Source organism: Psammomys obesus, unplaced genomic scaffold, assembly GCF_907164565.1.
Source record: "Psammomys obesus unplaced genomic scaffold, mPsaObe1.curated_primary_1811, whole genome shotgun sequence".
In the NCBI taxonomy this organism is placed as follows: domain Eukaryota; kingdom Metazoa; phylum Chordata; class Mammalia; order Rodentia; family Muridae; genus Psammomys; species Psammomys obesus.
In genome coordinates, this window is record NW_026595981.1 from 24,784,363 (window position 1) to 24,809,101 (window position 24,739).

General features: G+C 45.8%; 2 protein-coding genes across 2 annotated transcripts in view; one reads left to right on the forward strand and one right to left on the reverse strand.

The window, feature by feature from the left end:
* Positions 1-17,234, reverse strand: part of Retreg3 (reticulophagy regulator family member 3) — a 24,332-nt gene extending 7,098 nt beyond the window's left edge. Inside the window, exons 1-4 of the mRNA XM_055619996.1 lie at positions 16,962-17,234; positions 3,790-3,896; positions 1,300-1,330; positions 276-402 (exon numbers count right to left, since the gene is read on the reverse strand). Of these exons, the coding sequence (XP_055475971.1) occupies positions 276-402; positions 1,300-1,330; positions 3,790-3,896; positions 16,962-17,200 (504 nt within the window). The 5' untranslated portion in view covers positions 17,201-17,234. The remainder of the gene's footprint in view (positions 1-275; positions 403-1,299; positions 1,331-3,789; positions 3,897-16,961) is intronic.
* Positions 17,235-17,528: 294 nt separating this feature from the next.
* Positions 17,529-23,532, forward strand: Tubg1 (tubulin gamma 1). The gene is made up of 11 exons (XM_055619968.1): positions 17,529-17,643; positions 17,943-18,055; positions 18,233-18,400; positions 19,645-19,713; positions 20,866-20,945; positions 21,374-21,500; positions 21,692-21,778; positions 21,885-22,034; positions 22,391-22,543; positions 22,622-22,783; positions 23,140-23,532. Exons 1-11 carry the CDS (start codon positions 17,595-17,597, stop codon positions 23,335-23,337), a joined length of 1,356 nt encoding a protein of 451 aa, XP_055475943.1. The 5' UTR covers positions 17,529-17,594; the 3' UTR covers positions 23,338-23,532.
* The last annotated feature ends 1,207 nt before the right edge of the window (positions 23,533-24,739 follow it).

Below are 24,739 nucleotides of genomic sequence, written 5' to 3' on the forward strand. Positions count from 1 at the left end.
GAAGGAAGGAAGGAAGGAAGGAAGGAAGGAAGGAAGGAAGGAAGGAAAGAAGGAAGAATGAATCAGGCTACTTCAAGTGACAAGCAGACCAAACATGGGAGTCCTGCTCTCGCCTTCATTGTAATGGCCAGTCAGAACCCCTTCCTGTAACTTCCCTTTGTTTCTTCAAACCTCATGTCTTTTCTTTCATGAATGAGGATACATGGTGAAATAGTATTTCAACTTAACATGACTGAACTGAAAGCTATAGCTGAAAGTGAAAAGGGATGTCTTACCTTGCCTGGGTTTTGCTTTTTGAAAAGCAAAAGATTCCTTATGAAAATGGTCCCACTAACCCAGACTTCAGCTACATGGTGACAGAGCTCGGGCACGCTGAGCAACCGAGGGTGCACAAAGCCCCAACTACGGGAGAGAGAAGGGAGCTGTGAAAGGAGGCTGTTCAGGGTCCCCCCATACTGCTGTGCTGGCAGCCAATGCTTCCGGGTTTAAATAGGGGACGGGGAGCAGCTAGTCCAGGTGCTTTGGAGGTGAAACATGTCTTTCTTCTTGGCTTACCAGGTTGAAACTTGAATTTGGGGGCTGGGAAGACAAACTTGTTCTGACAACTCCACCCTATGAGCAAGTGGCTCAATCCACATGCATAAACCTGCCACCAGCCCCAAGGCCCTTTGTGCTTAAAAACACTTTCTTCACCACACTTAGACCATTGCAATTCCATACAATTGCAATCCAGGGATACAAGTAAAAGCACAGCCTAACTGACTCCACTGCAGCCAAGAGGAAGGCAACGTGAGGATATAAAACAAACCCAAAATAAATCACAGCAGAGGAAATTCCTTATCAAACATATGGGGTGGATGGATTAAGGAACAAAAGCAGAGGCTCTGAGACACACAAGGAATCTTTAGCACTGGCTCACTGATGCCAGGAACCAATGTTTTCTGACCCAGAACTTAAAATAGCCACAGGTCACAGAAAACACCAAGATGCAGTATAAAAGCCAGGAGACAAATTACATTAGTTGCCTCTAAGTTTTCACACTGTGGCTTTAACTGCACAATGCAGCTATTTCCCTGGCATGTCAGGTTGTAAGGCACTAATAGTCCCTTTCCAGGATGTTCCCATCCTACAAAGATGAGAAGACACTAAGTATTCTCAACTCGAATTTTAGAATTTGTTATCTGAAACGGATTAGGTGTATGATGTTGTGTTCAGAATATGGGGTTAAGAACATGTAACCAGAACAATACAACAGAAGCCATTAAAACAACAAGAAGAGAAGTAATTGGTGCTCCATACCTCTCATTGTCTAATGCGTCAGGTCTTGGCACTACAATATTAAAAACAAACACCAGTATTAGTTGGTAGACAAAACTACATATAAAAATATTAGGCTGTCTATTGGTCTGACTGTTCAAGTTTTAAGATGTTTAGGAAAAAGCAAACATTAATAGCTAATGAAAAGAAAAAGCAGACCTCACATTATATTGCCAGAGTTAGGGAGCTGCAGACAATGTAATAACAGTTTATGTGTCTTCAAATGAGAAAATAAAGAATTTTTCCACTGGGAAAGAGAAGGCACAAATGGACCACTAGAGCTGCAACTATTTTAGCCTATAGCCATGGTGCATGAGAACCTCCATCCATCTCTTCAGAATCAGCCTGCTCACACATATCCTTGTGTGCCAAGCTTCTAAGGCATGTCGTAACTACTTCAACTCTAGAGATCTGCTGTTTTTTTGTTTGTTTGTTTGTTTGTTTGTTTAGAGACACCTATTATCTGCTCTGTAGTCTTTTGACACTCATAGACATGAGACAGGCTGCTTTCTTGAACTCTATAAGACAAAGAGCAATATACTTAAAAAGCTATATACTGCAGTTTGAACATCCTGCTTCCACTTCAACTTGACATGTCCAGAAACCACATCAGTGTTCCTTTCAGACTCATACCTGAACTGACCTCCATTGGCTTTGCCTGTATCTATCTGGTAAGTGCATGCCATTCTCCCCCTCTTTCAGCTTTACTGTTCTGAACCAATCCACTATGTATCAATACTGAAGTATCTTCCTTCTTCATAGTCACCAAACAACCCCCATGAGTCTCATGAACAGCATGATTTCTTCCCATAAGGATAAAGCTGCAGTTTCCTAGCAGAGCTTCTGCTTTCTCCTTTGGCTCATTCTATCCCATCCTCTACAATGCTACCAAATTAATCTTTACTCTCAAGTCAGTACGCAGCTCTAATTTTTAAAAATCTTCAATGATCACTCACTACTTAAATATCTAAAGCTTAACTTTCAAGGACTTATAAATCTAAGTTCTCTCCTGAAAACAGACTCCTCATTCCTACCAAAATGCTCAATTCTCTTTTCTTGGGAGACACTTAGCAAATTGTGATTCTTTTGTTTGTCTGGTTGGTTATTTTGTTTGTTTGTAGAGAGGATCTCATGTATTCAAGCTAGCCTCCAACTCACTGCATAGCTGGGCTGTGGTTCTTTAAGCAGCTACTGGCCTGCCTAGAAATGGGTTCTCATTCTATACCTTCCAGATATTTTGCTTCATTCAGTGATTGACTGGGGATAATATATATAAATATATCAATTACACACTGCACTAAATCTCTGATATTATCCCCAGTTGTCATTAATTTTTCCTTTAAGAAACTATAGTTTTTGAAAAGAGGACTATTTCTTAGTGCTTATTATATAATTTAAAAGAAATTCTTGAGAAGCAAACTGATGCTGTCTGGAGCTGGGCACAGTAGTACATACATGTCTGAAACCCCAACATTTTGAAGGAAAGGCAGGATTAGGAGTTCAACATTATCCTCAGCCACACAGTAAACTGGTGGCTAGCTTGGGCTACATAGACACTGGGCTTTGTTTTTGTTTTAATTAATGACCAGGCATGGTGATGCAAATCTTTAATCCCAGAACTCAAAAAGAGGTAAGTGAACCTCTGTGAATTTGAGATCAGCCAAAGCAACACAGCTAGACCCCATCTCAATAAGAAAATAAGTAAATAAGAGCTGGAGAGATGGCTCAGCAGTTACAAGAACTACTACTTTTCTAGAAGACCTGGGTTCAAGTCTCACTACCCAAGTGGCAGCTAACATCCATCCGTAACTCCAATGCCTCTTTTGGCCTCTCTGTGCAGTAGGCACACAAATGGTACACAGACAGACATACAGGCAAAACACCCATTCAAATAAAATACGAATAAACTGATGCCATCTCAGTAGATTACAATATCCAGTAAAGTCATTTAAGTGTAAAGATAAAAACAAACAGAAACCTGTAAAGACTGTGCATTCCTTATTCCTTATAATTATGCCCATTATACTGGCACCATCATCGCAGGTGGCAGACACAAATCTGCCAACATTAATGTAAAACCAGCTCTACCAGATGAGGAATAAGATTTTCTTTTTTTTTTAATTTGTTTTTTTGTTTGTTTGTTTGTTTTGTTTTTGAGACAGGGTTCTCTCTACATAACCCTGGCTGTCCTGGAACTCGCTATATAGACCAAGCTGGCCTCAAACTCACAGAAAGCTGCCTGCCTCTGCCTCCTGAGTGCTGAGATTAAAGGCATGTACCACCACCCTCTCTGGCCTGAGGCTTAAGCTTTTCAAATGTCTCTTAAAGCAAGTAATTCAGATTTCAGCAATTAGTCCTCAGCAACACATACCTCTCAACAAACAAACAAAAAAACAAACAAACCTAAAGGAAAAAAAAAATCACATAAGAAGTTGTTACCAGTTCGAATTTTCTAAATACTACAAATCTTACCTTTTATCTCGGGCCAAATTTTGTTCTTCCATTGGTCAATACAGACAATGATCATCAAGCTGAATGCAAGTAAAAACACAAAACGAAGGGATGTCAGTGCAAAAAACCTACAGGGGAAAAAAAGAAGAGGGTCACTAAGTAATGAGCCAGCTCAGCACAGACCACACGTGCCTGCGCTGGGGCGAACGGAACCGAGTTCTAGTTCTAGGCTTTGGCAGTTGTTTAGATGTTAACCAGTTGTACACCTAAACTTTCCAGACCTCAGTTATTTTCCAGATAATAGTAATTTGCTTCTGTAAAGGCGAGGAACTAAATCAATAACCTCCTGGAGACTCCTCCTACCTTCCAGTCTATTCAGTTCAGGGACATGTTAGGACAAAAGCAAGTATTTATTTAATAAAGTTAAGCCCCAATACAAGCCAGCAACTGACACAAGCACACGGCGAAGCATTTAATTCAATTAGGTATGCTATTACAGAGGAAGGGACTGGGCCTCCAAAGCAAAATGACTCAGGCTCATACGGAAAGCCCACACTAAAGGGACACCTAAAAGGTACTTCAAGATTAGCACCAATACTCCTCAGACTCTTCTAAACAAACTAGGAAATCCAGGTGTGGTGCTCCAAGCCTGTAATCTCAGCACTTGGGAGGGGGAGGCAGGACCATCAGGAGCTTGAGGTCATCTTCATCTAAATAGTTAGTCGGGGGCCAGCCTCGGCTCTCTGAGAGCCCATCCCAACCTCACCTGGTAAGGGCAGTTAGAAAGTAAACAGTATTTGGAGAGGCCAGCACTACCCTGTTACCAAAGCTAGATACAAGAGAACCACAGAACATTTCCCTTATTACAAATGCAAATTCTTCAATAAAATATAAACAAAATAAATTTAACAGTATATTAAAAAAATACATACCCCAACCATGTGGGATTTATGGGTTTTTGAAAATTCTCATTGTATATATTCATTGTACACGGTATTTTGTTACACAGGGCTATTTTCACACAAGAATATATTGTACATGGAGTATATGTTGTCTCTATGCCCACCTATCCCTGCATTTCTCGCTCTTCTCTCTAATCATTAGTTCTCTTTGTTCCCTTTTCACATCAACTGTCATGTCACAGATACATACATGACCTGATGTAGCCACAGATAGTCTAAGGAGCGCAAATGAGAGAAAGCACATGGTACTTGTCGAGTAGACATGCGTATAGGCCAGAAGTGTCTATCACTCCAGACAGGTCTCTCAACACAGCCTTGGCTGTCCTAGAACTCACCATGTAGTCCAGGATGGCCTTCAACTCGCAGAGCCCTGCCTACCTCCCCCTCCGAGTCCTGGGTAAGGGTGTGTGTCACTATACACGGCACTCCAACACGGTTTCCACTGAATCCAGAGTTCACCAACTGGAAAGAATTCCGGGCCACCGTGTACCAGGGAGTTGCCTGTCCCTGAGCCTCGGCAGGAGGCCTGCAGAAGTGTGACCACACTAGACTTTTACATGAATGCTGGGGATCCAAGCTCAGGTCCCCCTGCTTGCAACAGAACTTTACTGACCGCCCCTATGACAGCAAGGGTGGAAGCTCAACAGATAGAAATCAACAAATGTTTACACCACCACGTCAATAAAGGAGGGGACTAGGAATACAGCTCAGTTGGTAGAGTGCTTGTCTAGCGGGCATGAAGACCCTGGGTTCAGTCCATTACTGCACAAACCAGGCATGATAGCACATGCCAATAGCCATCTTCCAAGCGTGACCTGCCTTTAGGAGCTGAGAGCTTGTTAGGTTGCCCTGGCTGGTCTCCATACTCTTGAGCTAAAGTAGTAGCTCATTTCAGCCTTCAACTTCTGAGACTACAATCAAGTACCACTGCACCAGCAAGACACAGCTTTTAAGGTTAAAAGAAGGACAGAGAGATGGCTTGGTGGGTAAAATTACTTGTTGCACAAGCCTGACAACCTAAGCTGGATACCTAGAATCCACAGTGGAGAGAGAATGACTTTGGATGGTTGTCCTCTGACTTCCTCAGTACACAGCCTCACTGAGACACACAAACTCAAATCATACACTTATATACAGTAATAAAGAAAATAAAAATTAGGCCAGACACGGTGAAACACACCTTTAATTCCTTCAGAGGCAGAGGGTCAATCTCTAAGTTTGAGGCCAGTCTGGTCTTTATAAGAAATCACAGCCAGCTGGGGTTACATAGTAAAGACCTGTCTCAATAATATAACAACAGTAACAATAATAAAAAATTAAATTTAAATAAAAAATAAAGTCAGATGACCATGAGTTTGATTCTCTAAGTAGAACCACTATGTGAAATGTAATAATTTGTTTCCTCATGCATAATGGGATGTAAGTTAGTAAGTCTTGAGCTGGGGATGTGGCTCAGCTGGTAAAGGCTCGTCTCTATGCTTGAAGCCCTAGCTTGCTCCTCAGCAGCGAATAAAGCCAGTGTGGTAGCTCACACCTTCAATCCAGCCCTTAGGATATGGAGCTAGAGGCAGGAAGATTAGAAATTCAAGGTCATCCTTAGTTATGTAGTGAATTTGAGGACAAACTGGGTTATATAAGACCATCTTTTTTTTTTTCTTTTTTAGAAAACAACAAACTTAATCACCTTTAAAATACCACATTTGATCCCGTCCAAAAAGCCAAGAACACGCAAGGCACCAGCACCCACCTAGCACATTTCTGTTCTGCTGCTGCACGTCACGACGGCACTAGGTATTAACACAGCAAGTGACCAGACAGGTGAAGGCAGTCAAGAGCTGCTCATACGTCATCCCTCTGCAATACCCTTAGCGCAATACTTGACTAAGAAAATAACCACAGAACAACCCTTAAAGACAGAATCGTATACTATAAAAAACAAAAAGGCCAGGGATGTGGCTCAGGTGGTAGGGTTCTCTGCATGCATGAAGGCCTGGCTCTGATCCTTAGCATGCAGGAGGGAGAATCATGAGGATCCTAAGGGCCTCACAGAGTTCAATAGCATTCTTGGCCCGTGAGACAGCCTCCAAAAACTAAAAGAAGCTGGATGTGGCAGCACAGGCCTTCTATCCCATCACGTGGAAGACAGTCACAGAGTCCAGCTTAGTCTACACAGTGTGTTCCAGGACAGACAGCCAGGCCATGTCTCAAAAAACCAAAAAAATAAGATAATTTTTAAAAAATTAAAAGCTTATACAGGACACTCAGATCAATCTTAGTAACAAAAATAAAGAAGCCTTATCTGAACATATATGTGAAGACAAATGCATTCATGGGACACATACACCTTTTAAAAATAAAATATATTAAAGAATGAAAGGAAACGAGAATCAGAATTCCAGTCACCAGTGAGAACACTATTCCAGTTTTCCTACCCAGCCCTTAGAGGGTAAAGTTACACATGAGATTTAAGAATGAAAGCAGCTTAGCAGAAATAAGCTGGAGAGCTGCCCCAGGTCATTATCTCCTCAAAGCCAGAGCACCCAACAAATAAGCAAACTAACTAGACCATGCTAAAGGCTCTGGTCACTGCTCCCCAGTGCTGCCGTACTGCTCCCCTTGGTACTTAAGTGTCCTCTGGGGGGCAGGCCAAGCTACCATCACCCCTTCCCAGCGCACTGCCTGCTCACAAGACAAGCAGAAACAGGCAGCGAGAGGGAGGGTGTTTGGCTCTCCTTTAGAGGATGGTTTTCAGAGCCACTCTGCCTGTGAACCTGCACTTGGGAGGAGAAAGCTGTAGATCGGGAGTTCAAGATAACCCTCAGCTACAGAGTTTGTGGTCAACCTGGGCTACATGAGACTTTGTCTCAAAACAAACAAAAAATGATTTTTCCCAAAACTAGACTATCTTATACTAGCCTGTCATAACCTCTACCTTCCCATTCTCAATGCCTGTTACATCAACTAAACAAACAAACCTGAGGGCCGCAGACCAGGAGCCCAAGCACAGAGTAGCAGACGGACGCAGGGTGTAGTGGTGGACCCCTTTAATCCTAGGACTTGGGAGGCAAAGACGAGATTCCACACAGACCTCCATAAGGAGCTAGAGATACATTGTGAGACCTTGTCTCAAAGTGAAAAAAATTAGTAACAGAGTCTAGAGGCCTGTGCCTTCCTCAGGTGTAGTTGTCTGTGTTTACAACATGACAAAGTAACAATCAGGGAGGACAAACAAAACGGGTTTGAAAGACAAACAGTAAGATAACAAGAGAGAAGAAGAAAGGAAGTAAAGGAGGAGGGAAGGAAAAGACTAAAGGTAAGGAATCCAGACAAGCGGTAATAAGAGAAAAAGATACCCAGGCTAGGAGTAGGGGTGCAGGTCTACAATCCTAGTACTCAGAAAACGAAGCAGTAGGATCAACAGTCTGAGGATAGTCTAAACTACATAATGAAATCCTTCTAGAAAACACACGCACACACACACGCACACGCACATTTAAGTGCACACAAACACACACCCCCCAAGCCCCAAATCCACAGTTTGTTAAAACAGCATACAAAACAATTTCAGGAACTACAATCAGCATAAAAACATTCGAACTAGGCAAAAAAACAACTGCAAATACAGCCAACTCAGAGTATGTACACATGAATTAAGCTGGGGACTGCCTTTGCCTAGTAGTCTTTCTGATCACTGCAGGCTCATCTGTTTTTTGTTGTTGTTGTTGTTGTTTTGTTTTTCCTTAACAACTTTCCTTATTTCTAAGGCCAACCATATTTGTTGAAGGTTTAAAAAATATAAGAGATGATAAAATGTCAGGCGTGATGACACACATCTTTAATTACACAGTGCTTGAGAGGTAGAGGCAAGCAGAACTCTGTGAGTTTGAGGGCAGCCTGGTCTACAGAGTAAGTTCCAGGTCGGCCAGGCCTGCACAAGAAAAACCCTGTCTTAAAAAAACAAACAGAGAAAGAAATAATAAAATAAAATTGAGACTCTCACTGTGAAATAACCCGATCTGTACCCCACCTTATTGTTTTGCTTCCAGAATCACCACCACACACACAAAAGCCAAGCAGAGTGGCTCACACTTGAGGCAAGAGAATCTAAGTTTGAAGCCAGCCTAGACTACCTAGCTACCTAGTGAGAGAAAAAAAGGGAGGAAGGGAGAGATGGGGGGAGGGTTTGGAGGAAGGAAGGGAGAAAAAGAAAGAGGAGGAGAGAGAAAGAAAGAGGAGGGGAGAAAAAGAAAGTTGTGAATCTGAATCTCATCAGGCTTCTGAAGTCAACTGCCAATTTCTAGGAAACACGAGACAGGAGAAAAGAACATGCTAAGCTGCAGGGCACAGACAGCAAGGTCTCAAGGGCACTCTGGACAAGGGTCTGTCCAGAGCTCAGTCACAGCATGCGCACTTCATTTTGACTATTAACCCTGCAAGTAAACCAATTTTTTTTTTTAATGCTGAAATATCATTTTTAAGAGGGATTTTAAAAAAGTAGACATAAGCTGGGTGTGGTGGTACACGCCTGTAATCCCAGCACTTGGGGAGGCAGAGGCAGGCAGATATCTGTGAGTTTGAGGCCAGCCCTATCTACACAGCCAGTCCAGAACAGCCAAAGCTACACAGAGAAACCCTGTTTCGAAAAACAAACAAAAAAAAGCAGACATTTCAACACTGCACAGAATCATGTTCTCGATGATAAAATCTGTGGCATCTTTTTGGTTTTGTTTTGTTTATTTTTCAAAACAGAAGGTTTCTCTGTATAGCCTTGGCTGTCCTGGACTCACTTGTATACCAGCTGGCCTCGAACTCACAGAGATCCACCTGCCTCCACCTCCCATGGTGGCACACGCACCTTTAATCCCAGCACTCTGGGATGGAGTGTCCAGACTGGGCTACAAATCTAGTCCAGGACAGCCTAAGTTAGCACACAGAGAATCCTGTCTTGGGGGAAAAAAAAAAAGTCTATTTTACAGAGGCTTACGTAAAGTTAGTTTTGAAAATGACCCACCACCCACACATATGTTCTGCAATGTGAAGATTAGTACCTTTATTTAAAAATATTAATATACAATAGCACTGGGAGGCCAGCACGATGGCTCAGGATACTCGTAGCAGAGGAAGAGAGCCAAGTTATCCTCTGACCTCCACACTTGTGTCCACGAGTGTGCACACACACACAGTAAATGGGAGCTGGAAAGATGGCTGGGTGGTCAAGAACACTTGTTCTTGCAGAGAACCTGGGTACAGGTCCCGGAACCTACACAGAGGGTCATAACCATATATAACTCCATTCCTAGGGAATCTCACGCCCTCTTCAGGCCTCTAAAGGCACTAGGCATATACACTGTGTATCCACATACATGCAGGTAAAACACTCATGAACATAAAATTAGTTAAGTCTAAAAAAATGTAAACAAACCAGCCACTGGGAAGTAAAATGTAGTGATGTGATTAAGATTATTTGAATGCTCAGTCCGAAGCTGGTAGAACTGTTTGGGAAGGAACAGGAAGTGTGGCCTATTGGAGGAGGAATGTCTCTGGGGGTGGGCTTCAGAGTTTCTAAAGCCCATGCTGGTCCCGGGGTCTCTTCTCTGTGTGCTGCCTGTGGATCAGGATATAAAACTCTCAGCTACTACTGCAACACTATGCCTGTCTGCTTCCCAACTAACCTCTAAAACTGTAACCAAGTTCCCAAATAAATGTTTCTTTTATAAGATTTCCCTTGGTCATGGTGTCTCTTCATAGCAACAGAACAATGACTAAGACATATACAATATACTTCTTTTTAATACTTTTTTAGTTAATACACAAACATGTTTTCTCATGTCAACAGAAAAGCATCAACTTTAAAAATGATTACATTATACATATACACCCTGTCTCAGGGTGGTATTTTCCATGTTTAAAAAAAAAAAAAAAAAAAAACTGGGCTGTGGCTTAGATCCTACCATTCACAGGTCCTGGGTTTGCAACCAAACACTATATGAAGTGGGCATAATGGTATGAACACAATAATTCCAGCAGTGGGGAGATGGAGGTAGAAGGTTTAAGGTAATTCTTGGCTACATAAGGCAGCCCAGGCTACATGAGACCTCACCTCAGAAGAAAATGAAAGAAAGAAAAACAAAACAACAACAACAACAACAACAAAAAAAAAACCTGGGCCAGGGAAATGGCTCAGGAGATAAAAGCAGATGCCAAGCAGCCCAGTGACCTACCTTTAAATCAATTCTCCAAGGTCCTCTGGTCCGCACATACACTCCAGGGCAGATGCCTGCCTGCATTCACATACGCACATCATCACATACACACACACACACACACACACACACACACACAAGAATAATGAATTAAGAAAATATGTACTATTCAACACTTACACAAACCTCTAACTGTATCTATAATTAACTAAGTAGAACATTAGGTCAAGAAGTATTGGGGCTGGAGAAATGGCTCAGTGGTTAAGAGCCCTGTCTGCTCTTCCAGAGGTCCTGAGTTCAATTCCCAGCAACCACATGCTGGCTCACAACCATCTATACTGGTATCTGATGCCTGCTTCTGGCACGCAGGTGCACATGCAGATAGAGCACTTACCTACATAATAAATAAATCTTAAAAAAAAAAAAAGTATTAATTCTTTTTATAACACTACCATGAAATTCACCCTTTAAAATTATTGAATTCAGTGGTCTGGAATATATTCCAGAGTTATGCATCTGTCACCATTATCTAATTTTAGAGAATCTTCAGCAATCTCAATAGACACACACTCATTGTCAGTCACTCCCTAGCTTCTCTATGCCCAGAAAATGTGGGGCCCAATTAGCTTAGCAAACGGTCCCAACCTACTTCCTAGAAAAGCATCCAATGCAGGCTCCTATCAGTCATGTCTGTTTCCCCACATATTCTCAAGAACGGAAGGAACATTATCAGTTCTTAACACTTAACAAGCAGCCAGGCATAGTGCTGTAACTTTGATCTCGACACTCAGAAAGCAGAAGCAGGCAGAACCCTGTGAGTTCAAGGCCAGGCTGGTCAACATAATGAGTTACAGAACAGTCAGGGCTACATACTGAAACCTGGTCATAAAAATAAAATAACACTTAATAAGCAGAAATTGGTAACAATTTTATTTCTATTTATTTTTTAAATTAATTTATTCTGTGAGTATTAACGTTTCACCTGCATGCATATATATGCACCACATTCCTGTCTGTTGATCCCCCGGAACCAGAGACGCTGGGAGACACCATGTGGGTGCTGGGAATCAAACTCCGTTCTTTTACCAAAGCACCAAGTGCTCTTAACCACCAAGCTATCTCTCCAGCCCCTACGCTTGAATTTTTAAAATATCAGTTAAATACAGTAAAGTTTTATACATCCACTGCTTTTTCCTTTTTTGGAAGAAAGGCGTTGAAACGGTCTCATGTAGCCCAGGCTGGCCATGAACTCACTAGGCAGCTGAGGATGACCTTTAATCCTGATTCTCTAGCTTCAGCCAGTGTTCACACGCCAGCGTTATTAGCTGCCACCACACACGGTTCTTCCTTCTGTAAACTGTCCTAAAATCTAACTAAACTGCCAGCCCAGATAAAATGTTCCTTGGGAATAGTAATCGGGTGTCCAAAACGACCACGAGAAATTCCAGAAATACACAATTTCCTGGGAGTTAGCTGTAGCATGGCTCTCTAGTAACAACAGAAGTTAGAGTTTGTTATAAACAATAGTTTGCCTAGGATACAGGAGGCCCTGGGTTCAATCCACAGTAACACAGGCAATCATAAACAATGACAACACATCTATTTTCAATCAAAAAAGATGCTATTTCTAGGTTCCTTTGTTGTTACAGAGCACGCTTGTCTCTGTGGCGCTTCAGAACAAAGCATCCCATTCTACAGGGACAGGGAGCCCGTTATTGTGCGGCAGTTATGACTGTCTGGTTAATGAGCCAGTCACTGGTAAATGAAAAGGAAAAAATTAACCCAACCTGTATCACATAAAGACAGCTACTGCTTGCACAGAAAACAGAAGTGAAACCAGCTAGTTACTAATGACACCCCCCCCCAAACCCAAACAGAGAAAGCACCAACCTTATAATTACAGACAAAAACCGAAGGCAAGGCTGGCAGCAGAGCTGAGGTCGAGAGCTTGTTCACACTCATGAAGCCATAGCTTTAATCACAGCACTAAAACAAACAAACAAATGACTATTCCACCTCTAAGGCAAAGCTGAGGATGGCATAATTGGCAGCCTTCTAGGCCACCAACCAAAGAGCCCTACCAAGGCAATAGACTCCCAAGAGCAGAGGCCAGCTTTGGCTGTGTGGACCCAAAAGCAAAAACAGAAAAGAAAAAGAGCCAATCACCATAAACATTTGTCAATTTGGTTTCATCTAACATTTGCTTTCTTCTTTTGTTTTGTTTTCTTAAAACAGCCTATGTAATCCCAGCCAGAACTCACTATATAGACTCACTATAAAGACTAACTAAAAGTTAATCTTTTTTTTTTTTCTTCCCAAGACAGGGTTTCTCTGTGTAGCCTTGGCTGTCGTGGACTTACTTTGTAGACCAGGCTGGCCTCAACCTCAGGGATCCGCCGGCCTCTAACTCCGAGTGCTGGGGTTACAGGTGTGCGCTGAGCCAGCTAGAACACACTAGTGTTGATCTCACAGAGATCTGCCTGCTGAATGCTGGGGTAGCGGCTTCCAAATGTCTATTGAAAGGGCTTTCCTTGCCACTCAAAGAACAACTAAAATCTTAAAATCAGTTATGTTTATGTTTCTAAATATCTCAGAACTCATTAAAAAAAAAAAAAAAAAAAAGCTGGGCAGTGGCAGCGCACACTTTTAACCCCAGCACTATAGAGGCAGAGGCAGGTGGGTCTCTGAGTTCCAGGCCAGCCTGGTCTACAGGGTGAGTTCCAGGACAGCCAGGATTACACAGAGAAACCCTGCCTTGAAAAAAAAAAATGGGGGGGGGGGTACTCTCTCTTCTATTTCCTATTCCTATTGTTTTTTAAGTCAGATTCTAACTTTGTAAATCAGAACTGTTCTATACCCTTAATCACTTCTCTGATCATTTTTAATTTTGTTTAGGGAAGAAAAACTTTTTTTAATTCATGCAGACAACATAGTACATAATCATACATAACCCTTATGCCCCAGCAAAGAATGGTTAACACTGGAAAGATTGGTCAGTATAACAGCAATTCCCAAAAGACAGTTCAACAGGGAATCAGCTGTGGGTTATGCTCATGTCCCCAAAGACCACCTGGAATCACAGGGACAAAGCTGGAAAGGAGCTCCACAGTCCGTCACCCTCTGTGAGCCATGAGATGCTCATGAAGTAGAGGAGCCTGCGGTGCCCACACATTTCCAGGGCGCCCTTACCCTCACATTTCCTTATCCCCTATGAGTCAGATCAAAGTTACAGAAACCTGTTCTTTTCTGATCCTGTCGCGATAAACCCTTGCCGACTTTCACGGTCTCCCTGCAAACTACTCATCTGCAGATGGGGCTGAGACTAATGAAAACATAAGCTTCTAGGGAGAAGGCCATTATTATCCTAAAGATAGTAACAGATCATGGACCAAAAGTGATGTGGGTTACAAGATTTTTGATAGGGCCATCATAATCTCTCTGGAACCTGGAGGGGGTGGGTACCCTGGAAATACTATGGTGGCACATTACATGATTTATTTTATGAACCTATTGGTGTGTTTAGGAGGTAAAATGACACATTCCCCGGTACAGAAAAGAAACAACTGAGAATACAGAACACTGAAAGCACTATGTGACCTGAATTTGGATGACTTGAAAAAAACAACAACAAAAAACTGGCTGGGTGGTAGTGACGAACGCCTTTAATCTCAGCACTCAGAAGACAGAGGCAGAGATCTCTGAGTTCAAGGCCAGCCTGGTCTATAGCGTGAGTTCTAGGACAGCCAGGGCTATACAAAGAAATCCTGTCTGAAAAAAAAAAAAAAAATTCTTTCTAAGAGAGTATGTGTGTGTAAGTCAAAGGACAGCTGGGTCCGGTCATCATTCCTGGAGCCATCTCTCTGGCCCTCAAGATGGTTTTTTTTTTTTTTTTTTTTTGTACTATTATCAAATCTTCTGACACATCAAAAAACAAAACACTCAGCTTCTGATGTATCATTATTCCTAACAAATAGTGAAAGAAAGTATTTCAGATTTTTTCTGACCTAATGATTCTTCTTCATAATGTCTAAGATCTAAACAGTCATTCTTTACTTTCCTAAATGAGATGTCAACACTCACAAAGACACTAATGATGAGTGAAATCTGTTTAAACCTCAAACTTGGAAGGACAGTTCATTTCTTCCAAAATGACTCTATGAATGACAACGTCAGAGCACTTTAATCTTTAGGGCCTGAATATTATCTGTACCCTTCCCAAGGTGTGAGTCCCCTCACCACCCTCGTTTTGATGTATCTCGCCCAGCTTCTAAGAGTGGGGTGGGGATGTAACAAAAGCAACTATTGCGGCTACAACAGCAGGCCAACTACAGGAAACGCCAGAGATAAAGACTGGTCACAATACTTCAAGAGATCCAAAGTACAGAGGAGTTCTAAGAAACATTCTAAACATACTTTGCTTAAGTAAACGCTACCAGCAAAGCAGGATGGCCAGTGTCAATATTCCCAACCTTCAGGAGGTGGAAGCAGGAAGATCAGGAGTTCAAGGCTAGCTACAAGGTGTGTTCCAGGTCGTCTAGGGTATATGAAACCAATGTTGTGGACTAGAAAATACTGTTGCAGTTTTAAAATGTGTTCCAGTGCTGGAAGTCTAAGGGCACATACTGGTCTTCCAGAGTTTCAAACACACACACACACATTACTAAAATAACTAAAACAAACCCTTAAAAACATGTTTCATGAGTCAGGCACAGTGGTGTACTCCTTTTAACACCAAACAGCACTTGGGAGGCAGAGGCAGGCAGAACTCGAATTTGAGGTTAGCCTGTTTTACATAGAGTTTCAGGCTACCTAGGGCTATATAATGTGACTCTGACTCATTTAAATAAAAAAATTAAAAAAAAAAAAAAGGATCCAAATCAGAACTGTCCCTGACATACACCTCAACCCCACATTCTACAAACTGGGTTAATGAACAATCAACTCCTGCCTGGACAAACACTAACAATGGGAAGGAAGCTGGTATCTGAGGTCAAGAAAAAGAAAAGCATTCCGAAAAATAGATGAAAGGGGCCTGAAGCTTCACTGCTAAAGCACTTGCCTAGCATGCACAAGATTCTGGGTTCCAGCTCCAGCACAGACACACACCCCACTTTGTTGCTTCAAGCTTCTATACAGGACAGTCCCATCTCATTTAGCTGGAGAGGCCTCAGCAATGTGTCCGTTCCCTTGGAATTTGATCAGTACGCTGGTTAGTAATAAACCCAAAGTGTGCTTGGTAGACTCTAAGAGACCCAAAGTCCTCCTACGTCATTTCATTTTCCCAGACAGTGGAACAGATACTTGAACATAATGCCACTTGTCTGTCTAGAGAGAACTCACAGCCCCTAGACATCCTCAAAGCCCCTTACTTTAAACCACGGCTAAGGATGTCTTTCTAATTCCTTGGAAGAGAGAAGAGTGCAATCCTAGGTGGCTCTGAAACGGATGAAATCCCATCAGTTTCGTTATTTTCTTTCTTTTTTCTCTTAAGACTTCTACTTCTCTTTGAAGCTGAAACTCCATACCGACTTTACCAACTTGACTGGTGAGACAGTAGCTCACATGCTAATTCATGATAACCGGCTGAAGCTTGTTTTTCTCCTCACACCCGTGGATACCTTTTTTTCAAGTTCTGCCTCTTCTCTCACCTTATGTTAAGATCCCTGGAAACCACACTGGGACAGGCAAAAGAAACGAAGGAAATGGTCTCAAAGTGAAATAGCTTTCCCTAGCTCACAAGAGGACCCTGGCACACCAGAAACGCCTCGGGAAGTGAGCTCAAGCTCCTGGAGAGTGTTCGGGGCGAGGGTGCCGTCGAGAGAGAAGCAGGGGAGGCCCTGGGAGCACCCGGGGTGACCAAGTCTGGAGGTGAGCGGGATGAAGGGGAAAGTGAAGCATCATTAGGTGAGTCCGAGAAGCAGCCAGGGTGGCTAAAGGAAACAGGGGCAGGTCAGGCGAAAGGCAGACCTAGAGCAACCTGACGAATAATTCGCGCCCTGTAGGGTTAGCGAGGGTCCGGGTCTCTCACCAGAACGCCGCGTTCAGCCCCAGGCACCACAGGGCGCTCCTGGCGGGCCGCTCCCACACCAGGGCTGCCTGCACCCGGCTCAGCAGAGGCTCGTAAGGACCCAGCACCTCCACCAGGGCCCGCTGCGCCGCCTCGACCTGCTGGTCGCGCTCCCAGGAGGCGGACGTAGCTCGGCGGCTCCTGAAAGCCAACCCCGAAGCTGGGCCCGGGGCCGCGGCCACCCCTTCGGCCTCCTCCATCTCCCTTCCAGCAGCCACAACATCCGGGGCCACGGCCCGGCAGTCACAATAACAGCAACTGCGCAGAAGCGCGATTTGGATGGGGCGGGGCGGAGCGGGAGCGACACGCGCGCGCGCATGCGCACGAGCTCCAGCGCGCATTCGCCGGAGGGAAGCGAACGCTGCGTCTACACACGCACCCGGCGCAGTGCGCGATTCGGAGCCGCGCACGCGCAATCTGCGCGCCTGAAGCCCAATGAATGAGGAAATGCCATATCCAGAGCTTAGCTCTCATTGGAGCGGAGAAAGTTCAGGGGTGGAGCGGATGGTTTGGCGCCTGCGTCTTGCCGCGAGCGCGCTAGCGGTCGGCGGCGTTGCTGGCGGGCGAGGCTGCAACGCTGATGTCTGAGGAGCGATGCCGAGAGAAATCATCACCTTACAGTTGGGCCAGTGCGGCAATCAGAGTGAGCGAACCTCCAGACCCTCCACCAGCCAGGTTCCTTAGGTCCAACGGGCCCTCGCAATGAGATCCTAGATTCCTTCTCTCCTTCCCAGAATCGTAGTTACCCTCCAAAATGCGATCCCCGACCCTGTGCCAAGCTACCCAAAGCCAAAGGACCTTCCCCTCCAGTCGCTGGCCTAGCCACTAGGGAGTTCTAAGGCTAAATTTCTGATCCTTAAACTCAGGCGTTCAGTCCCCCACTGCCTAGTTGGAACCTACCCACATATCCTTTTTTCTTCTCCGCCCCCCTCCTTCTCTTAGTTGGGTTCGAGTTCTGGAAACAGCTGTGTGCCGAGCATGGCATCAGCCCCGAGGGCATCGTGGAGGAGTTCGCCACCGAGGGCACTGACCGAAAGGACGTCTTTTTCTACCAGGTGCCCCCCAGTCACTTGACCAGGATCCTGGGAGCGACCTGGTGCTGGGGAACTCGTTGGGCAGATGGGAACAGAAGGGCTGGCTTAAGGAGGGAGGGCCTGCAGGAGCAGAGTTGGGAGGATTCAGGACTTGACCCTTCCTCGCTCACTGGGCCCATCCTGGCTTCCCTGGGACAGGCAGATGATGAGCATTACATCCCCCGGGCTGTGCTGCTGGACCTGGAGCCCCGGGTGATCCATTCCATCCTCAACTCCTCCTATGCCAAGCTCTACAACCCAGAGAACATCTACCTGTCTGAGCACGGAGGAGGGGCTGGCAACAACTGGGCCAGCGGATTCTCCCAGGTCATTTACTGTTCCCCTGCAGGGCTCTCAACTCCTTGGGTGGGCACAGGCCCTGTGATTTTTCTACAGATGAAATTGGGTCAGGAGATGTATAAAGTGCTGGCGCAAAATAGACACGGTTACAGGAGCTGACCGGAAAGCTAAGAACCCATTCTAGCTGGTGCTATGTTGCAGGCCATTTAAGTACTGTATCTGTTAGCTTGGTAAACCTCTGAATAACCCTAGAAGTAGATACTACGGGTCAGGGTCTACTTTTTCAGACTCCAAAAACTCTGAAACCAAAGATATTTCAAACTTTGCTTAACAAAAGCAGAGCTCAATGGAAGAAGGTTATGTTGATGTTTCTAATCAGCTTATTGCCGTTGTAGAAGTTGGTGCACCTCGGGCCTCTGTGGTTGTATTTGCATTGTTTATTTTGGAGGTTCAAAGATTGAACCCAAGGCCTTTATCACAGACCAGACAAACTGAGCTATCTATATCTCCAGCCTTGCCATAGTCTTTTTGTTAAATATGATTTTAAATATTTGCTTAATTTTTGGGTTTTTTGTTGTTTCGAGACAGGGTTTCTCTGTGTAGCCGTGGCTGTCCTGGAACTCACTCTATAGACCAGGCTGACCTCACACTCACAGACATCTGCCTGCCTCTGCCTCCCAAATGCTGGGATGAAAGGCCCGTGCACCACCACTGCCTGTCAAATATGCGTACACAAAAACTACCTTTCAAAATGTGAAATATTGTTATTTTTAAAAATATCTGGCTCTGTGAATATTAAATAAATTGTAGGCCTGTCTGTCTTTTACCTTCATTCTATAAGTGAGGAAGCTAAGATACATGAATCTTCCGGAAGTCACATATCTAGGTAGAAATGAGCTATAATAGTTAAGGTGGACTGAACGGGTAGCCAGGTTGATAGAACACTGGCCTAGTAGACATTAAGTCTTTAACATTGCATACACTGGGCAGAGCGATGCATATTGGCAATAGAGGCAGGAGAAAAAAAAAGAAAGACTTGTAGAGCCCTTCCTAGAGCAAGGAAGGTCCTGAGCTCCAGTAATTCAAAACTGTATACAAACAGGTCATCTGGGTTGGGGTGTGCAGCGCTTGCTTGTACCCACTCTTATAGTACCCCCCGCCCCCGCGAAGCATGGCAGCTGTGACGCGTATGAGAATCGAGGGTGGCTACTCTGAGGTCAGTTCTTGTCCCATGCCCTGTCCCACCTACCCCTTTCTCCACATTTGTCCAGGGAGAGAAAATCCACGAGGACATTTTTGACATCATTGATCGAGAGGCCGATGGCAGTGACAGCCTAGAGGTGAGTGCCCCAGGAACGTCGGTGGAGATTTGACAATCCCACTTAGCCATCATCTGGCAGGTAATGATGCTTATGTTCAAGCTTGACAACCTGAGTTTGGTCCCCCAAAACCCATAATAAGAGAGAACCAACTGCAAAAGGTTGTCCTCTGAGCTCTGCACATATACAGTGGCGCGCACACGCGCACACAGTAATTATAATGTTTTTGTAAAGGCTGCCTGTAGATACAAGACCCACTCATTTATCCTTTTGTGTTGAACAGAAGCCACTGGGCCTCCTTGAAGGCAGGACAGAAACTCTCCTAGGCAATGAGGGGACATTGGAATACTAGAGCCCAGACATTGTGGGATGTGTCTAGTTTGAAATTGGGGCCGGAGAGATGGCTCGATGGTGAAGAGCTGATGCTCTAGCAGAGGACCTAGGTCCGTTTCCCAACACCCTCATGGTAGCTCACAGCCATCTATAATTTCAGTTCCAGGAGACCATATGCCCTCTTTGTAGCTCTCCTCCTGCCAGCCCACAAAGTCAGGAGGGGCACGAGATGCGCTTGGAACAGCCAGTGGGCACAGTACAGGGATCACAAGCCCTGGGAACTATTGCATGAAGCTAGTTCAACTCGAATTTCAGAGAACAAAGGCTATATACCCCTTGAGGAGTGAGTGGAAGTCTCTGAGGATAGGTGTACATTATTGATTGAAACCAGGCACTTCAAGGAATCTTGGTTTGCGTTAAACAGCATGCTCTTATATGAATGGAAACACGGCACCTAATTATCATGTAGGCTGGGGAGGGGAGAGCTAACGGAGCTGTGTCAAAGGCCATATATCAAAATGTGGTTAGGGGCATCTGTGTCTAAATACACTATCCAGAGGAAGTCAGGCAGAGAGCAAGAAGCTCTACCGAGGAGAGGGAGTCCTACACCTTCATGCCCACTCAGAATGGCTGTCCAGACTGGGTGGACTGCAGCCTCAGAAAGCAGGGTCCTTCCAACACTCTTCCAACCTCCACAGACACCGCTCACAGGCATGTATTCACATGTATGTACACACATACATGCGTACAGGCACATAAGTTTATTTATTTTTTTTTTTTTAATTAAAATGAGATCCTGTCATTAGATACCTGGACACTGATAGCCCCTTTCCTGTGCAGGGCTTTGTTCTGTGTCACTCCATTGCTGGGGGAACGGGCTCTGGCCTGGGCTCCTACCTCTTGGAACGACTAAATGACAGGTAAGCCTGTGTTAGGGGAACAAGTTAGAAGTAGATCCTTTATCTTGGTTTCCTAAGGCACGAGGGCCCCCAGCAGATGCTCCTCCCTGTTCACGGGAGCTCTTTCATTCCCTCCTACGGTGAGGAAAGTAAAGGTACAATGGGGAAACCCAACATATGCCCAGAGATCAGAGTGCAGAATGTAGGCCCTGCTTTGAATGTCTAAGGAATGTGCTGATGCTAAGCCAGGTCCAGTGGCTCACACCTGTAATCCTACCACTGGAACTGGGGAGGCAGAGGCAGGTAGATCTCTGTGAGTTCGAGGGTGGCCTGGTCGGCCAAAGGCCAAGGCCACACGGAGAAAACCCTGTCTTGAAAAAGAAAAAGAAAAAAAAGGTTGATGTTCACCAGATCTCTAATCTGTTGCCTTCTTCTCCCAACCCCACCAGGTACCCCAAGAAACTAGTGCAGACATACTCCGTGTTTCCCAACCAAGACGAGATGAGTGACGTGGTGGTCCAGCCTTACAACTCCCTCCTCACGCTGAAGAGGCTAACCCAGAATGCAGACTGTGTGGTGAGTACTGGATTCTCCTTGTCCCTGCTCTTACCCTCTGATAATTTTCATCTTGAGCTCTCTTGTGCCCTAAGCTTGAGAAAGTCCCTTTTGGATGAGTGCTTCTGGCCATCGGGCTCAAGCCTAGACTCAGGCCGAGCTCCTGGTGTTCTTGTCTCCATAAGTCTTCAGTTCTTTGCTTTTCCTGCCAGGTGGTGCTGGACAACACAGCCCTGAACCTGATCGCCACAGACCGCCTGCACATCCAGAACCCATCCTTCTCCCAGATCAACCAGCTGGTGAGCCCAGCCCCTGCAGTGGAGGCCCTCTGTCTGCTGGAGGGTCATCTGAGGAGGGAGGCCCCACCCCCTTCGAGCCCCATAATAAAGGCCGTCCTGTTCCCAGGTGTCCACCATCATGTCAGCCAGCACCACCACCCTGCGCTACCCCGGCTACATGAACAATGACCTCATCGGCCTCATCGCCTCGCTCATCCCCACCCCTCGGCTCCACTTCCTTATGACGGGCTATACCCCCCTCACCACGGACCAGTCAGTAAGAACTCCCGCAGTGTCCCAGGACTGTGACCCTCTCTCTCCCTGCTGTGCCAGGAGCTGCCCTTTGCAGCCCTTCTCCACCTCCCCCTCCCGGACTCTATACTCAGGGGCTGTCCTGTCTCCTATGGCTCCTTCCAGAAAGGTGCCGGTTGCAATCTCCTGCTCATGTACAAGAGAGCCATCAGCCTAATCCCGTGGCAGAGGCTCAGCACAGACCTGATCTAAAGACATTTCCCAGAGACCCTGCCCCCTCCAAGCTGATGGGACACGGCTGATTCTTCTCCTCTCCCCATGCATCTTTCTGGGTGGTTCCCTGAGTGCTGACTGTGCCCTGTGAACCCCCCCTTCCCTCAGGTGGCCAGTGTGAGGAAGACAACAGTCCTAGATGTGATGAGGCGACTGCTGCAGCCCAAGAACGTGATGGTGTCCACAGGCCGGGACCGCCAGACCAACCACTGCTACATCGCCATCCTCAACATCATCCAGGGAGAGGTGGACCCCACCCAGGTAAAGGGGGTCCCGTCACCCCACCCCCAGGCCCACAGGGTGGAGGAGAAGCAGTCACCACCCCTCTGCCCATCCCAGGTCCACAAGAGCCTGCAGAGGATCCGGGAAAGGAAGTTGGCCAACTTCATCCCCTGGGGCCCAGCCAGCATCCAGGTGGCCCTGTCCAGGAAGTCTCCCTACCTGCCCTCAGCCCACCGGGTGAGCGGGCTCATGATGGCCAACCACACCAGTATCTCCTCGGTGAGCAGTCTCCTGTTGTCTTTTGTGTTCCCAGGAATGAACCCCAGGGCCTCGGGAATGGTAGGCAGCTCTCCCACCTGTGAGACACACCCCTAGCTCCAGGCCACTCTGTCCCACTGCCTACCATCATCAGCCTCCCCAGTCCGTCCCTAGTTCCGCGTCCTCCCCAGGATGCCATTCTGAAGCACTTCTTCTCTCCAGTCTTATAAGTTGTATGTGCTTTGCCCATCTGCAATCCTGCAGCCCCTGATCCTGGCATCTGACTGTGGAGAATAACCCAGCCTTGGGTTCCCTGGCTCTCTTGGCCATACTGTCTCTCAACTTCTTTGTGACCCCTCCTCCCTTCATGCCCTAAGCTCTTTGAACGGACCTGTCGCCAGTTTGACAAGCTGCGGAAACGGGAGGCCTTCATGGAGCAGTTCCGAAAGGAGGACATCTTCAAGGACAATTTTGACGAGATGGACACATCTAGGGAGATTGTGCAGCAGCTGATTGATGAGTACCATGCGGCCACACGGCCAGACTACATCTCCTGGGGCACTCAGGAGCAATGAGTCTCCCAGGACAGGGACCCTCATCTGCCTTACTGGTTGGCCCAGGCCCTGCCTGGCTGACTACCCCTCAGAAAACAGATCAGGGACCTCATAAATCACTCGCATCCACACATACACGCACGGTCTGTCGTCTCGGGGATGGGTCACTTCTTCTCTGGAGTATTTATCTTTAATAAAGCACTGGATGTAAGTCAAGCCACCGGTCTCTTTGAATTCAGGCTTCAGAGCTGGGGACGGAGGTGCCTGTTTCTTCATCACTCACGATTTCCTCCTGCACTTCCAACATCATCTCTGGGCACAAAGCCACCTCTAGCTTTGCCTTTAGCCTAATTGCGGAGGACACAGATGGCTCTTGACCCTGCCGGAATTCCTTTCCAGAGTAAAAGGAACCACAGATACAATCTTTTTCTCCGTCCAACCTCCTCTGGTCCCAGCTCCTCCCCACTGCACCAGGCGGACATTCCAGCACTTGGACATTTCCACACTGGAGTGTCCTGTTGGTTACAGCAGCATGCCGGGGCCCACCACACTACCTACCTCAAAGCTCTTTGAGGTGCCTTTCAGCTTCTGGCCAGCAGAGCAGTGCTGGAGAGCCATGGAGCTCAGACTGGAGTCTAGGGGACACCAGGAGACCATGGCCCACACCTAGACCAGGCAAGTGGGAAGTGGCCCCATAGCTAAGATCCAAGTTTCTGTTCTCGACTGGTCTTCACTTACGTAAAGTTTTTACTACTTTTAATCTTTTTATATGTGATTATGAGTATTATGAGCTTTAGGGTAAGTTCGGAAGTCAGAAAATAGCCCAGGAGAATAGTTTCTCTCCTATCTTGTGCGTCCCAAGGAATAAGACTTAGGTCATCAGGCTCAGGAGCAAGCAACTTTGCCTACCAAGCCATCTCACCACCCCCATGTTTTCTTTTTAGAGTGGTTTTTTTTTTTTCTAAGTACAGCTGAATTGGTGTTTTAGCTTCATGTATGTGTGCACCACATCCATGTAGTGCTTGCGGAAGCCAAGAGAGGGTGTCAGATCCCCTGGAACTGGACTTGCAGACAGTTGTGGGTTGTGAGCTGCCCTGCGGGTGCTGGGAACTGAACCCCAGTCCTCTGGAAGAGCACCCAGTGCCTGTAACCACTGAGCCGGCTCTCCAGCACCCTCCCCTTTTTTTAGGATTCCAGTTATTTAAAAGGCAGGTTGGAGGAGCAGGAGGATCACAAAGAGTGAATTTGTGGCTCTTAAATGGGATCCAACCATTTAACGTGGCAGTGGCACACACCTTTAATCCCAGCACTCAGGAGGCAAAGGCAGGTGGATCTCTGAGTTCGAGGCCAGCCTGGTCTACAGAGCAAGTTCCAGAGCATCCAGAGCTACACAGAGAAACCGTGTCAGAGGAAGAAAAATAAA

Coding starts and splice junctions, on each gene's coding strand:
- Tubg1 (XM_055619968.1), top strand. CDS start 17,595: ATGCCGAGAGAAATCATCACCTTACAGTTGGGCCAGTGCGGCAATCAG. Junction 21,779..21,884: donor TCTCCCAGATCAACCAGCTG/GTGAGCCCAGCC, acceptor TCCTGTTCCCAG/GTGTCCACCATCATGTCAGC. Junction 22,544..22,621: donor GAGAGGTGGACCCCACCCAG/GTAAAGGGGGTC, acceptor TGCCCATCCCAG/GTCCACAAGAGCCTGCAGAG.